The sequence below is a fragment of the Aedes aegypti genome, chromosome 2 (assembly GCF_002204515.2).
Source record: "Aedes aegypti strain LVP_AGWG chromosome 2, AaegL5.0 Primary Assembly, whole genome shotgun sequence".
Taxonomy (NCBI): Eukaryota; Metazoa; Arthropoda; class Insecta; order Diptera; family Culicidae; genus Aedes; species Aedes aegypti.
In genome coordinates, this window is record NC_035108.1 from 106,945,342 (window position 1) to 106,960,453 (window position 15,112).

A 15,112-nucleotide genomic window follows, 5' to 3' on the forward strand; every position below is an offset into this window, starting at 1 on the left:
TCGACAATAGCCCCAATCGTCCGCATAATGCTCTTCGTTACCCTCGAGACTGCAAACGCGTGCCTTGTGCTTGAGGCCGCGTCTGGAAACGCCATTTTGCCAACAGCGACGCAGCATCGGCAAGCCAAGGTCTAGGAAGGTGAAGACTGTAGGAAGGAAGCACGGAAAGAAGTCGCGTCGCAGTCCAACCGAGGAGAGGAGCGAACCGGCGGCGTCGAAGTAAGGTGTGGTAGCGGAACGAAGAAGGGGCCCCGCCACCAGAAGAAGAGAAGAAGAGGAAGTGGAAGGTAGGAGATAGGTTGTAAGGAAGTGGGATGAAATAAAGGTACCTGTGGCAAGAAATTGAATAAAGTGGGTTTAAGTTTCGCATAACGGATATTCAAGTGTTTTTTGGTCGCGGGTAATCACGCGCATATGCCGACCCTGAGACAGTGTAGAAGGGGGTCTCATTGATTCCGGATAGGGAACTGCTCCATTAGTTACAATTGGCGAATTGAAATTTTCGCGCAGATTCTCAGTGCCCGGGTACACTTGAATGCCAATTGCGTGTCTGCAGAAGTCTCTGGGAAAACACCCAGACTTCATTGACCAATCTTTACCAAAAGCACACAAAACAGGTAACCGACGGGAGATTGAACTTCAATATAGCTTATTTCATTAAGAAGGGTCTTGGATGTATGTGAACGGTCTGATTAGCCGCCAACAGTTGAGTAAAACTAACTAAAAGAATACGAGTTGTTAAGTTGGAGAATTTTCGCGGTGAATTCCGGAAAGGCTCAGTGTAGTGTGATTTTCAGACTGAACAGTAAAACACCAAACAATCACGAAACGTTTATTGACCGTAAACGGACTAAAACTAGGATTTTTCAAATTGATTTGCTTCGTTAGGGAGCGTGAACAAATTTTAGGATTTTTTAATTACAATTTTCAGCTTTGAAGCAACGAAAGTGTTTACAAATTAGGATTTTCAAATTGGTTTCTGAGGAGGTTCCTCTGAACAACATAACTAGGTTCTTTTTACGTTTTATTTTTCAACTTTTTCTGGTTGAATGTCATCGACAACGATGGAAATGTCCTTGTTGTTTGCGAAGTGCCATGCGATGAATCCCAGTCATCTAACGATTGATGAGCTGGAACATGAATTGAAGATCCGCGGTGCGCCGATGGATGCTTCACGTAGCGCGTCTGAGAGAACCCTGCGATGTTTGCTGAAAGAAGAGAAAGATAAATCAGACACGGTATTTCCATTTGTCAGCGAATCAGTTGTAGAAGAGCTGGAAGTATGCGACGATAAATTGAATGGTATCAAAAACCATTTGATGAAACGAGGTTCGAAAAAAGCACCAGAACAGTTGAATAAAACTAGACTGATTCACATTTTATTTCGAATGCAACGGCTGAGAGCCTACGCAAAAGAGGAAGAGGAGTTGAACAGTCTAGCGGTAATAGCTGGAGAATGCGTCAAGCTTCTAGATGTGCATTTCTCAGCTACCTCCCACCTCCCTGAAGTGAGAAAGGCTGAGTTAGCAATCATGAATGAAAGCTTGCACCGAATGCGAAATGAAGTGGAAAACGACAATGCTGTTCAGGAGCAGAATGGAAATGAAAACGAAAATGGATCTGCGGATGAGAATCGGACCGATTTGAATGAGAAAAATGGAGAGGAATACGAAAAGAGTCACAATGTGATAGGAAAAATCAGATCAGAGAGCAGGGCATTCAAGCCAAATGTAAGAAATATGTAAAATGTCTCTACCCCCTTATTAATAGAAAATCAAAACTTTGTCTTAAGAACAAGCTGTTGATATTCAAACAAATTTTCAGGCCAGCCATGTTGTATGCTGTACCAATATGGACTAGCTGTTGTAATACCAGGAAGAAAGCTCTGCAGAGAATTCAAAATAAAATTTTGAAAATGATTCTGAGACTTCCTCCCTGGTATAGTACCAATGAGTTACATAGAATATCCAATGTTGAAACATTGGAACAAATGTCAAATACAATCAATTATAATTTCAGGCAAAAATCGTTACAATCTTCTATTGCCACGATTAATGCGTTATATGTGTAGGTTAAGTTAGGTTAAGTATATTAAAAACGTTATTTTTTTCTCTTATAAGCAGGTGAAATCAACTCACCTGTAAAAAAACTGAACTGCTACGGCAAATGAAATGTAAATGTAATATGTTGTTAACAAAATGTTAATTAAATCTTAAATTTGTTTTACCAAATTAGGATGATAGTGTTGAAAAAAAAAAAAAAAGACCAGAGAGCAGGTTTCCGATTCATAAGTAAATGGGCAGTACGATACGATGGAATGGACAATGGACGAAAGTTGAATGAGTTTCTAAAGGAGGTAGAATTTAACGCTAGGTCTGAAGGTTTTTCGGAAGATGAGTTGTTCCAGGGTGCTCACCATCTGTTCACACAGAAGGCGAGATCTTGGTACATGGAAGTCTGTTGTGAGATAGGATCGTGGAGAGAGTTGATTAGACAGTTGAAGAGAGAATTTTTACCTGTTGACATCGACTATGTCTACGAACGGCAAGCTGGAAACCGTAAGCAAGGTGCCAGGGAGAAGTTACAGGACTTTTACTAGGACATGGTCCGGATTTTCCGTAGCATGTCAACCCCGTGGGATGAAAAACGGAAATTTGATGTCCTCTTCCGTAACACCCGGGAAGACTGTCGCATAGCAATGCTGACGGCAAACGTTGACTCGATTCCTAAAATGAGAGATTCCCATTACATTCAACGGAGAGACCAAAATCATACCGGTTATGGTTGCTCCGAATTTAAATCGTCGTTGTATTTTGGGATACAACTTTTGGCAAGCTTTTGGGATCCGTCCAACATTTTCTCAGTCCGTTAATTTGATCGATGAGGCTGAAACAGAAACAATTGATAGTGTTAATGTCAGTCAGACCGTCAGTCAAGGAGGTTCACAGCTTTTTCGGTGCCAGGAAAGGGACTTTTTCAGTTCACTCGGCTACCTTTTGGGCTGGTGAATAGCCCAGCGACACTGAGTAAGCTGATGGACAGAGTTTTGGGTCACGGTGAACTCGAACCAGCTATTTTCGTCTACGTTGATTATATAGTGGTAGCGAGCCACACGTTCGAAGAGCACATACGAAAGCTGAGAGATTTAGCGAGATGGTTGAAAGAGGTTAATTTGTATATAAATTTGGAAAAATCAAAATTTTGCTGCCATGAACTACCCTACCTCGGATATATCCTTTCTGAACAAGGATTGCGCCCTAACCCAGATCGAGTCCAAGCGATCCTGGGATTTGAGGCGCCAAAATCCGTGAGGTCACTGAGAAGATTCCTCGGTATGGAAAACTACTACCGACGGTTCATCAATAATTTCAGCGAACTCACCGCACCTCTAACGGATTTGTTGAAAAACAAACCAAAAAGAGTGCAGTGGAACGAGGCAGCAGAAAATGCATTTATAGCTATCAAAGAGAGGCTCATCGTAGCCCCAGTGATGGCAAATCCCGATTTCAGCCTACCGTTTTCTGTGCAAACCGACGCGAGTGATAATGCTCTGGCTGGTGTGCTAACCCAAGTGCACAACGGAGTCGAGAGAGTCATTGCATATCACTCTGAGAAGTTGAAAGGTGCTGAGTTCAACTACCATGCAGCGGAGAAAGAGGGCTTGGCTGCCCTTCGCTGCATTGAGAAGTTTCGATGCTACATATAAGGCACTCATTTCACGCTTGTGACTGATTCTTCGGCTCTTTCCTTCATAACGCGTGCCAAATGGAGATCGTCGTCACGGTCGAGTCCACAATGGTCGGAAAAAAGTGAAGTTTGGCCAAAACTATTTTTATCGCCTTAATCGATGAAATATGTAATCTGAATATGTTATTTGGCGTTTTTGTTATTCCAGAAGGGGTTATTCACAAATTACGTAACTTAGAAAATAATATTTTTTTTAAATTTAAACTGTTATCAAACTGGGCTGAAAGCACAAAGTTTGTTTATATTTGATCGATTTTGATCAAAATGTGTATGAATAGTGGTTAAATACATTTTAAATAAACTTTGTATGAAAAATATCGTCAAAATATATGTAAAATATTGAATTATTCAAATAGCTCTAACTTGCAAATCAGCAAATTTCTGCAAAAATTTTAAAGGTTTTTTGTAAGATCTAAGGATGCTTTTTGATGTGCAATATTCGAAATGGCGGCGACATGACGCGACAAGAGTTGTTTTTCATGTTCAAAATCATCAAAATTACTAAAGTGTAATATTGAATAGTATTAAAACTTTACCCAAATATTTTTTTCCATCCTCATGCTCGATAAAAGTGTTGAACCATAAGCTTTCAGATAGTGGGTAACTTAGGGGAAATATTGCATTCCTAAATTACAAAATTTGTGCTTTATTTTATTGTCACATTTTTTGATTTTTTGACTTCAGTCGGTTTGCCGTCATAAAAGTCATATAAATTTAAATTTTAGTTCAATTTCAATAAAGGATCATAATAGTATAACACATGAGGTATACTTTAAAATTAAAAAAAAAATCATAAAATCTTAAAAAAGTTTTTGGTAGTTTTGGCCGCCCCTTTATATGGAGCCCGACCATTGTGGAGTCGTTGGAGCGTCACCCTCCAACACTATGACATGGACATCAGGCACCGAAAAGGGAAAGAGAACATTGTCCCTGACGCTCTGTCTCGATCCGTAGAAGCGTTGGATGTGGAGGAGTCCGACAGATGGTATCGAGATCTTTTCGATGCAGTCAATGAGGACCCCGAGAAATATATAGATTTTCGAATCCAGGATGGGAAACTCTTCAAGTTCGTTGCCTCTCAGTCCGATGTGCTGGATTATAGGTTCGAATGGAAGGAGTGTGTTCCTGAATCCGAACGCTCCAGGATCATTCGGGAGGAACACGACGGAATGATGCACATTGGGTTTGAGAAGTGCATCGAAAAGGTTAAAAGAAGGTTTTACTAGCCAAGAATGAGCGCTGATGTAAAAAAATACATAACTAATTGCGAAAACTACAAAATGAGCAAACATTCCACAGCCTCAACCGCTCCAGAAATGGGAAATCAGCGAATTTCAACTCGTCCCTTCCAGATCGTGTGCATGGATTACATACAATCTCTGCCGCGAAGCAAGCATGGCAATCCTCACTTGTTAGTTGTCTTAGACATCTTTTCTAAGTACTGCCTGCTTGCTCCGGTGAAGAAAATTGCATCTGGTAATCTTTGCACTATTCTGGAGGAACGGTGGTTTCGTCGACTGTCAGTCCCTCAGTACGTCATCACGGACAACGCCACGACTTTCATGTCCAAGGAGTTCCAGGAGTTGTTGAAGAAATACGACATCCAATACTGGGCAAATGCGCGACATCGAAGTCAATTCATTATCCGTCTCAAATTGGCTGTAGCTAATATTACAAAAAATAACTTTGAAAGTGATGTAAATTATCACACACAACAATCATTTATATTAGTAGAAACTCTTGAAGAAGGCAAAAAATACTCTGAACGTCAGAGAAGTAGGAGCAAAAGTCATTTCAGTTGTCTAAAGACTGATAGAACCGATATGAGATCAGAAAGAACAAGTCACAACAGTTATTATTTTTTAAGATTTATTATCTTCAGTTTCAGTAAGTTTTTAATAAGAAGTTGAAAATTACAATTTGCAATTGAAAGCATTAAATATGTTAAAAATATTAGTAAATATGAAAATACGAAAATTCCTTCTAATTTCTGTTCCATCTCTTTCAGAGTCCAAGGTGGTGAGCTGTTTGAGCGTGTGATAGATGACGACTTTGTGCTAACAGAAAAAGCGTGCGCCGTTTTTATGAGACAAATCTGCGAAGGCATGGAATACATCCACAGCCGGAGTATAATTCATCTGGACATGAAGGTCAGGCTCTAGTGCAACATGAAATCTTTGTTCCATACGTTTTTAACACTTAATCTTTTTATTTTAGCCAGAAAACATTCTGTGTCTTACAAAGACTGGCAATCGGATAAAGATCATCGACTTTGGATTCGCCAGACGCTACGATCCCCATAAAAAGCTTCACGTAAACTGTCGTTCGACATCCCAGCACGTGCCTTGACATCGATTAACAAGTGGTATGTTTTTTTTCTTATTATGTAGGTCATGTTCGGTACGCCAGAGTTCACCGCCCCAGAGGTTCTCAACTACGATGAAATCTACTTCTACACGGACATGTGGAGCTTGGGCGTTATCTGTTACGTTCTGTGAGTTTTGTGGGAGTTCGTTAAAGTACAAAGCATGACCATCATTCCATCATTGCTTGGAAGAAATTTACTAATCCATCTGGCTTTGACTAACCCGCAAGTGCCTGACAAGTTGCATGTATCTTAAGGCCTGGTTCCCATCTACCGTTGCGGTTTGACTAGATTGATCACCACAAGAATAAATCCTACTCGCAGCAGTTCTTGTTTTGCATCGCATTCTAAGTTTAGTTCAGTGCAGCTCTCAGCTGTCTCATCCCTTTTTATCGTTATCCTTGTGCACCTCTCAGTGGATCTGTTTGTTTCATATGCCTTCGTTCTGGTTAAAGTAGGATCAAGACTCTACTCCAAAACCAGCTCGAGATAGAGTTTTCCCTCTGTTTGGTTCTATTTAGTTTTTTAGAAGAATGGCGGAACATTTTTTTAAATTGTTGGATCTGCTTCGTCATGATGTGAGTCAACAGATAACTTTACAAGCTTGAAATTCTGTTTTAGAGATTGAATTTGAATTTTTCTTTTTTGAAATTCAGATTTACTCAAATTATGGCAAATTGTTGAATCGTTCTGAATATTTTTTTCGTTACTAGACCTAATATGATATTTTGCTAACAGATTGATGATGAATGGTCTTAATGTAAAGTAGAAACCACATGTTCAACCGACAAGATTTCAATATAATTCAAAATAAAACCCTAACAAATATTGTACATATACAAGATATGTAAAACTCTGATACAGTATTTGTGATAAAATATGACATTTTCTGTCATGAAAGCATATATTTTACGTATATGTCAGGATCTCATCAAATGACATCTGGTTAAACTAGCAAAAGTCTGTTATTTCACTAAATTTCTATTTCTTCGTTTACATTTCATTAATATATAATAGGTAACAGATGAAGTTGACTGATTGACCGAAACACTGACAAAGCAGGTACATAGATTTCAAAATTCAACGCCAATTCAAATTTGTTCCAACAATGTTGCCCATGTTTCAGTTAAAGCACTAACAAAGAATGTTCTAAGTGCCGTTCACACACTGTTTCTTGTTGTTGCCTTGTTCTTTGTTCTGTAGTTCCCTTCGTTAATCCATGAGCCTCTCTTCCACAGACTTCAAAAATTATTACTAGATAGCAAAGGGGTGGCAGGGGTTGCAGTTGAAAGAAACTCAGAATGCGAATGCGGAAGCAAAAGCTGGGGAGTGTTCTTGGTGACATAACGTTTTAATTTTAGTTTTTATTATTGATAATCGGACCATCTATGTTTGTCAAATAACTCACAGGAAAAGCCATGCGGAAACGGTTCGAGGAGAACCTCTGGGCTCCTATGATGATGGTCAGCTATTCAGGCTGAATATGGGACCGTTTTCCATGGATTTTCTCTAATTGTACATGACATTTCTCAAAATAGGTATTCTACTTCACAAGTCTAAAAATATGGGTAGCTACGTTGCACAGTTTTAATAAAACTGTGATGTAATGTTGTCTTAGATGCACATCAGTCTCGTTGTATTATATTGACAACATCTCTTAAACAGATAAAAATCTACTGAAAAGAAACAAGCTTCAAACATGTTCAAGAAGTTATTTTTTTTTCAAGCATCAAGATAATCAAAATAATAGTATGAAAACAGTTATGTTATTTAATGTTAAATTGGAACAACATTCCAATATAAGGTGCTAGAAGACCTATTCTTCTTCTTTCTGGTGTTGCGTCTCCACTGGGACAGAGCCGGCTTCTCAGCTAAGTGATCTTATGAGAACTTCTTCCACAGTTATTAACTGAGAGCTTACTATGTCAATGACAATTTTCACATGCGTATATCGTATGGCAGGTACGATGATACTTTATGCCCTGGGAAGTCGAGAACCCTCGACCAGTGGGATTCGAATCCACGACCCTCAGCTTAGTCTTGCTGAATAGCTGCGCGTTTACCGCTACGGCTATCTGGGCCCTAGAAGACCTCAGAGTCTTCCAAATTCTTCGAGCAATATCAGTTGGAAATTCTCAAGATCCTACTGAAATTACTCATGATTGCCCCGCTAAGAACACATGGATCCTTGAGATTCAACTGAACGTAAATTCTCAGGATCGCGATGAGAACCCCAGGAATCTTTTTAGGAAACCCCAAGGTCCCGCACAGACTGGCTATGCTAAGATTTCATTAGGATTTCTCTGGAAATACTCAAGATTCCATGGAGATTCTTGAGAAACCCCAGGATCGTACGTAACCTCTCCGCATGTAGCGAGCATGTGACCTCTCACAACCATGAAACGCGGGCAATCGAACACGCATTGCTCCACTGTTTCCTCCACACCAGCACAATTGGGGCACGCAGGAGATTCTGAGTGCCTGAACCTAAGCAGGTACTTAACTTATAATAATATTTCTAAGTGGCCAGGATCCGCAAAACAAAATTAAATCGTGCTCACTAGCGTTGCCTGGTGGAAAAACCTTGTATCTCTTGACTAGAATAATGATAGCCCTTGAAGTACTGAACAACTTCGCCCAAGGCGTTATTTTTCTAAGTGGTCAGGATCCTGAGCAATCCACAAAACAAATATTCAATGCTCACTTGCGCCACCTGGTGGCAAAATCTAGAATCTCTTGGCTACAATAATGATAGCGCTTGAGCTACTGAAAAACATTTCTGAAGACGCCATCTTTCTAAATGGTCATAATCCTGAGCTATCCGCAATACAAAAATGCTCACTAGCGCCGCCTGGTCAAAGACAAATTAAAGACCTTCATGTCCCTTGCAAATGCCCAAAATTTTATGGCTCATAAGGTAATCTAGAATGCCGTGAAAAGTGTACTGCGATGTGTCAAACTTGGGTACCTTTTGCACTACCGAGGGACCGAATGCAGTACTAGAAGTGGTACCCAATCTGAGCCCGAGTGCGACGGACCTGGCCTGGTGGCAAAATCTCGAGTCTCTTGGCTAGAATAATGATAAACCATGAGCTACTGATCAACTTTGCCGAAGATGCCATCTTTCTAAGGGGTCAGAATCCTGAGAATCCGCAAAACAAAAGTTGCATGCACACTTGTACCGCCTGGTGGCATAATTTCACTTAAGCAGTGTTGCCAGCTACGGCAAAATTTTGTTGAACCCCTTATGAAAAACAGGATTACAGTTGAAGAGTATTTCTATATTGCTAAGCATTCTATTTTTCTGGCCCGCTAAAGTTTTATGGTTTTGATCTTTTCTTTATTCTTCTTAAACAGTGTTTCCAGCCACATGAACATTTGTGATTCGGCTGACTGTATGGCACGCAACACTTCCTTCAACTTTGGTGAACATTCGGTATCGTCATCCTCAACATTTTTTGGTGTTTGCATATCACACCCCCATAAAATTGACTCTTTTGATAACAATCGAGCAGTGTTGCCAGCTATTACCAAAATATGAAAACTTGAACGGCCATTTTGGAAAGTTCTCAATCCATGCTTCAACTTTTCCGAATATCTCGAATCAGTATTTCCGCATCTAGACGTTGCATTTTTCAAAAACATAATTATAACCCTGATTTTTCTTACGACCGATTTTTTTTATGACCCCCCGATGATATTCATTTTACGTTTATTAACCCGCTGACGACTTAAGACTAATTTTGGAATTAATTGGTACAAATGGTACTCTATTCAACAATTCCATGCTCTTGAATAAACTAATTGATCACCGGCAGTGGAGAAAATATTGCAAATATGGTAGGTGTACCAGTTATATAATGGTTCCATATTTCGCCATACGTAATATTTTGATTATCTTCAAATTGTTAATCATTCTGTGTGTTTAGGTAGTTTAAACTTAAAAATATCTTGATGTCAACACGTTCAAAACTATTGAAAATGTGAAACACGTATGGCTAAATAGGGAACCACTATAGCCATAACTGGTACACTTTCCCTAGTATATTATAATTTACTCAGAGATTTCCATTCTTTCAAATAAAAATTATTCTTTTGAGTTCCGCTATTGGAATAAATTATGGCACTGAAATTTTGATATGTTTACCACCCTTCTTTGTTTTTTTTTTAAATTTTAATTTAGTTTTTAGGGGAACATGGTCCAATTCGGACCTAGTAAAGGGTGCTGGGAATGGTAATAGTAGTAGGCTTGAATTTTCGCGAAAATCACGTCGCTCTCCAGGACAGTAGTTCCAAAAACGTGAATCTCATCAAGTAGCCTATGTTGGGTGCACGAATTTTCTAAATCATGAGTGTCATTGAAGGCTCCAAATGCGGGAAATGCAGCTGGAAATAGAACATTTTTTTACAGTAAATCTGGGTTGCCCTTAGCAACGGGTGTTTTGCTATTTTCAAGTCTTTTTGCCTACAGCAGCAATGGGCGTGAGTTTCACTGGCTTCGCTGACTGTAATTGGCTTTGCTTGGCTACTGTAGAGTGAATTTCAAGATTTTTCCCAACCCTGCTAGCAACAGTTGTTTGGCCATATCTTTTCAGCACAATGAACTACATGATGAGTTTTATGTTTTCGTAAAAGACTGGGTTTATCCGTGGTGCTTCTCTAGGGGGTGTCAATAGGGATAACGTAAACCATTTTGGAATCGAAGATGGCTTTGTGAAAATCACTTGGAACCCATGCAATATGGTTTTTTTTAAATTTATTGGTTCTTAGTCTTTTGAGGTTGAATTTCATTACGATGTCAAAACAACTTAAATTGCGTTTGGCATTCGTTGTCAAATGCCGATATTAAGGAAAAAACAATGTGCCAAATTTCAAAAGTGCAGAAGAAATCACTAATTGAATCTGCTCATTTCAAATCACTAATTATGCCAAACGACTTTATTCCAAACGGGGTACAGTCAAAAATGCCTACATCTCTGGAATAACCCGAAATCTATTGGTGATCTAACGCAAAGCTAAAACGCGTAGATGGCGCTCTTCTAGAATAAGGAAAAAAGCATCTTAATAAAAATTTCTAAAAACATTGGAAGAAAAATCACCACAATCATTTAACTGGTATTATTTTGCAATTTAAAGCTCAGGAAACCGTAAATATTCATTTCAATTTGAAAAACTTTGGAAACCTAACCTCACTTTTGATCGCCAATCCAGTGAGCATGTTGGTGCTCAATGGTTGTTGAAGCAAATTTCAATCTTGTGTCAACGTATCATGAATCAAAAATGATTTCTACAGCATTCTGAAAATTATCACTTTTGCCTGGACTTTCGAAACATGTTTGGTACCAGGTCGATTCAAAATATTTGTTGTATTTTTGAAATATCATTTCCACTCATCACTTGACGACTCATGAAGGTGCCGCATGAATGGTTTTGGAAAAATAATATTGAAATGGTAACTACTATGGAGACACTCGGAATCGTATCCACAGCGATCTCAGATTGATAGTGTTTTAAATATAAAAAATGTCAAGTGTATTATGATTTGAGACTTCATAGTTCAGCAGATTTTGATCCCAACGGAAACCGGAATCGTTGGATCAATCAGTTCCCCAATGTGGCTCCTGCAAACTGAAACAAATAGGTATTGGGTGCCATCCACACAAAATAAACAATCTCATGAATACTAAATTTTACATAGCTTAGGTACTTCTTTTGATGCCTGTAGCATGGGTTATTAAGGATAAAATCTCATGAAAAATAAGTGAAAATCTATTTTTGTGTCTATGATTCGCCATCATGCTCCACATGGCGATCCTGTCTCACTTTCCTTTAATATTCTTATTCACGAAAATTACGAAGTTCAAAATTTGTAAAAAGCATATATACAATATATTGTATATAGAATATACAATAATAGTTTATCGATTGACAATTTGATTTGATTTCAAAGTTTTGAAATTATTGCTGTTTGTATTTGACGTGCAAATCCAGTCTAACGGGGCTTCAAATGCGGTAACACACAGTAACCAAAGGATACTTAGCAACCATGATCCACATCACCGCCAACCTAGCAAAGAAAATAAATTTTTGACTTCGCCTTCCTTGTTAAAAATCTTAACGCATTTGGTGTTCCCGCATTTGATATTTGCATTTCAAATGCACACAGCAATAAAAAATGCCATGTTCCAAGTTCATTATTAGGTGGTTGATCACTCTGGGTGATCGTGATACGTTCTGAAACCGTTTGTAGAAAATTATCGATTCAGTTTTAATATTCTTTACTATACTTATCGCGTCAAATCCATCAGCTAATTAGAAATCGGGAAATACTTGATCCCACCATGCGATAGAGCCGCACATGAGTTCAAACGTAACGTATCATCTAAGTATAATTTACGAACCAGTATTATCCGGGGGATTCCAGATGCCGTAATTCCGCATGTTTCGAACGTTTCTGACTTAATCCGTGACCACTCACTCGCTGACATTACAAAACTATATACTGCCGTGTGAAAATCGGCACCCACCTACTCCCAAGAATGTGACTTTATAATCAACACGTTCCGCACGTGCTCCTCTCGATGGGCATGCCGCACGGTTTAGCTCGGAAACTAGTATTTCCTCTTACACTAGCAGAGATGATCGGCAAAGTGATTCTTAATGATTTATTTAAGATTTGTAGGGATCGTATTACATCTAAAAATTGATATTCCAACAGATTCGTGAAATTCACGAACGTTCTGCACCCTGAATGCTTGAAATGATGAAAATGATGTTCATTTATTTTGTGATTTCAAGATTTTCCCTGCGGCAAATGAAAGATCAATACCATTCATAGCGAATGGCACTGTTACATATCAGTCAACTTTAGAAAAGGGGACGTACCTTTGGCGGAGAATTCCCTCCCACCCACAAACCGTACGGAAGAAGGGAAATACCCGACATAATTCTGCACCTCATATAATCTGATGTAATCATACGTGTTGTCAAGATTTATATCTCGGGATTTTTCGCTGCTGAAAATAAAACATTAACCCCGCGGCGAACTGATCGTGACTGGAAAATGGTTTAACAATGGAAGTTCTACAGGTTTCACACTGTTTCCTGTATTAATATCTGTTGAAGCTGGAAGCCAGTTGGCAATCCGGTTCGAAGCGGAAACTCTAGACGCATGGTATGAATTGCATTTTGCGAGTTAGTAATTAATACAAGCTAATTACGCACACTCTGATTAGGAGTAGTATTGTGAGAACGGGTTTAAGAGAAAACAAGTCTTACGATCTTCAAGCGTAATCAGTTATCTCTTGAAAGTTTGTTTACAAAATTTTTACCCACAATGGCTCATGAAAATATGTTCAGCCAATTTTTTTTAATTCGAAAATTTATTTTATTTCAGGCCATCAGATCTACAAGCATAACGAGTGATGTTTTTGGTAGAAGCTATCCAAAAACTGCCTTTCAGATCTACAAATGAAACTTAACTATCTTAGATATAATAACAATGTACACTACCCGTCATAAATACGGACTCACTGAAATAAGTATTGCAACACTCAGCTGAATAATGAATCACCCCCAAAAAGTTTAGCATCACCTCAAAACAGGTTAATTCACATTGCTATATCTCGAGATCCTTACGACTTGCAAAGAAGCGATCTTCAGCAATGAACACTTCCACAGTTATTAACTGAGAGCTTTATATGCCAAAGTTGCCATTTTCACATTCGTATGTCGTGTGGCAGCCGCGATTATACTTTATGCACTGGGAAGTCAAGGAAATTTTCAAGAAAATAATAAACATATTTACCTTTCACAAAAACGTGGAAGAGAAGAATTGCGCCAACGCTTTATATCCTTTCGATGATAGTTCAAAGAGTCGGTTGAATAATTGAGGAGTTGAATTTCATGAGTTAAAATGTATTCACAGTTTCGCCTAATAATCTGATTTAATATCTCTTCTGTGCGGCAGAATTCCATGATATTCAGATCACTATTTTGAGACCATAAACGTCCTTAACAATTTTGCTAAAACATGATCCTCAAAATACTACATGGCTACGTTGAAATATTGTTGGCCCAATATCTGGTTCAATTGTGCCGCGAAATTCTGTATCCTGCAGACTAGAGGGTCTTGTTTCCCGGGCGCGTAAAAATCCCGGGATTGGGGATTTTATTTTTCAAAATCTCGGGAAACTCCGGGATCCCTAGATAAAATCAAATTCTTCTAAAATGAATGAAGAACGGTCGGAGCGGGTTTCAAAGCAAAGTTTAGTTTTAAAGAGTAGTTTCACAATAACCGAAGCTGATTTTCAAGGTATAGTTGCATAGTAATTACCAAATAAAAAATCACTCTTCTATTTCACATTTCTTACATCACCTGCATGTGACAACAATAGTTCTTGATAGGAGTAAATTTTGAATAAATTTCATTCGTGATGCGTTAAGAATAGGTGATAACAATCACTCTCAAATTTATTTCAGAAATGCTGTCAAAATCAATCTTCATTGTCATTCATGTAACTTGCTTACATTCTTTGGCTCATATACAGTGGGATTCCGTTTTTGGCAACAAAGTTTAAATTTTCAGTTGCCAAAAACGGAACCGTGCCAAAATCGGAACCCATATTCCAAATTTTATTTTTCAATTATTGGTTTTGAAAACATCATTACAATGTTAATACATCATTTTTATGGAATCATAAGGCTTTGAGACTTCGAAAAGGTTCACTTCTAAGTATTTTTCCGAAGGGTTATACTATGCTATGAAGCCCCGTAATGTTAAATCTGGCAAACGTTTTTCTGGTGGCGTTTTTACGCCTCAACGTCTTCAATTATATTTAGAAGCTTTATTTATTTTTTGTATAAAAGGGCCTTGTAAAACCAATAATCGCATAAGTGACCTTTATTCAAGAACTAGACATTTTCTTAAAACTATGAAAGAGCACGAAAAAAATATTTTTGTTTTCTTATAAAGACGTATTTACGAATCAAAAGCGCTGA

At 38.5% G+C, this 15,112-nt stretch overlaps 1 protein-coding gene across 6 annotated transcripts in view; it reads left to right on the forward strand.

The window, feature by feature from the left end:
- Positions 1-15,112, forward strand: part of LOC5569428 (myosin light chain kinase 2, skeletal/cardiac muscle) — a 132,024-nt gene that overhangs the window by 103,890 nt on the left and 13,022 nt on the right. For all 6 annotated transcript variants that reach the window (XM_021841870.1, XM_021841869.1, XM_021841871.1 and 3 more), the window contains exons 4-6: positions 5,756-5,897; positions 5,965-6,060; positions 6,138-6,241. In XM_021841870.1, the coding sequence (XP_021697562.1) occupies positions 5,756-5,897; positions 5,965-6,060; positions 6,138-6,241 (342 nt within the window). The remainder of the gene's footprint in view (positions 1-5,755; positions 5,898-5,964; positions 6,061-6,137; positions 6,242-15,112) is intronic.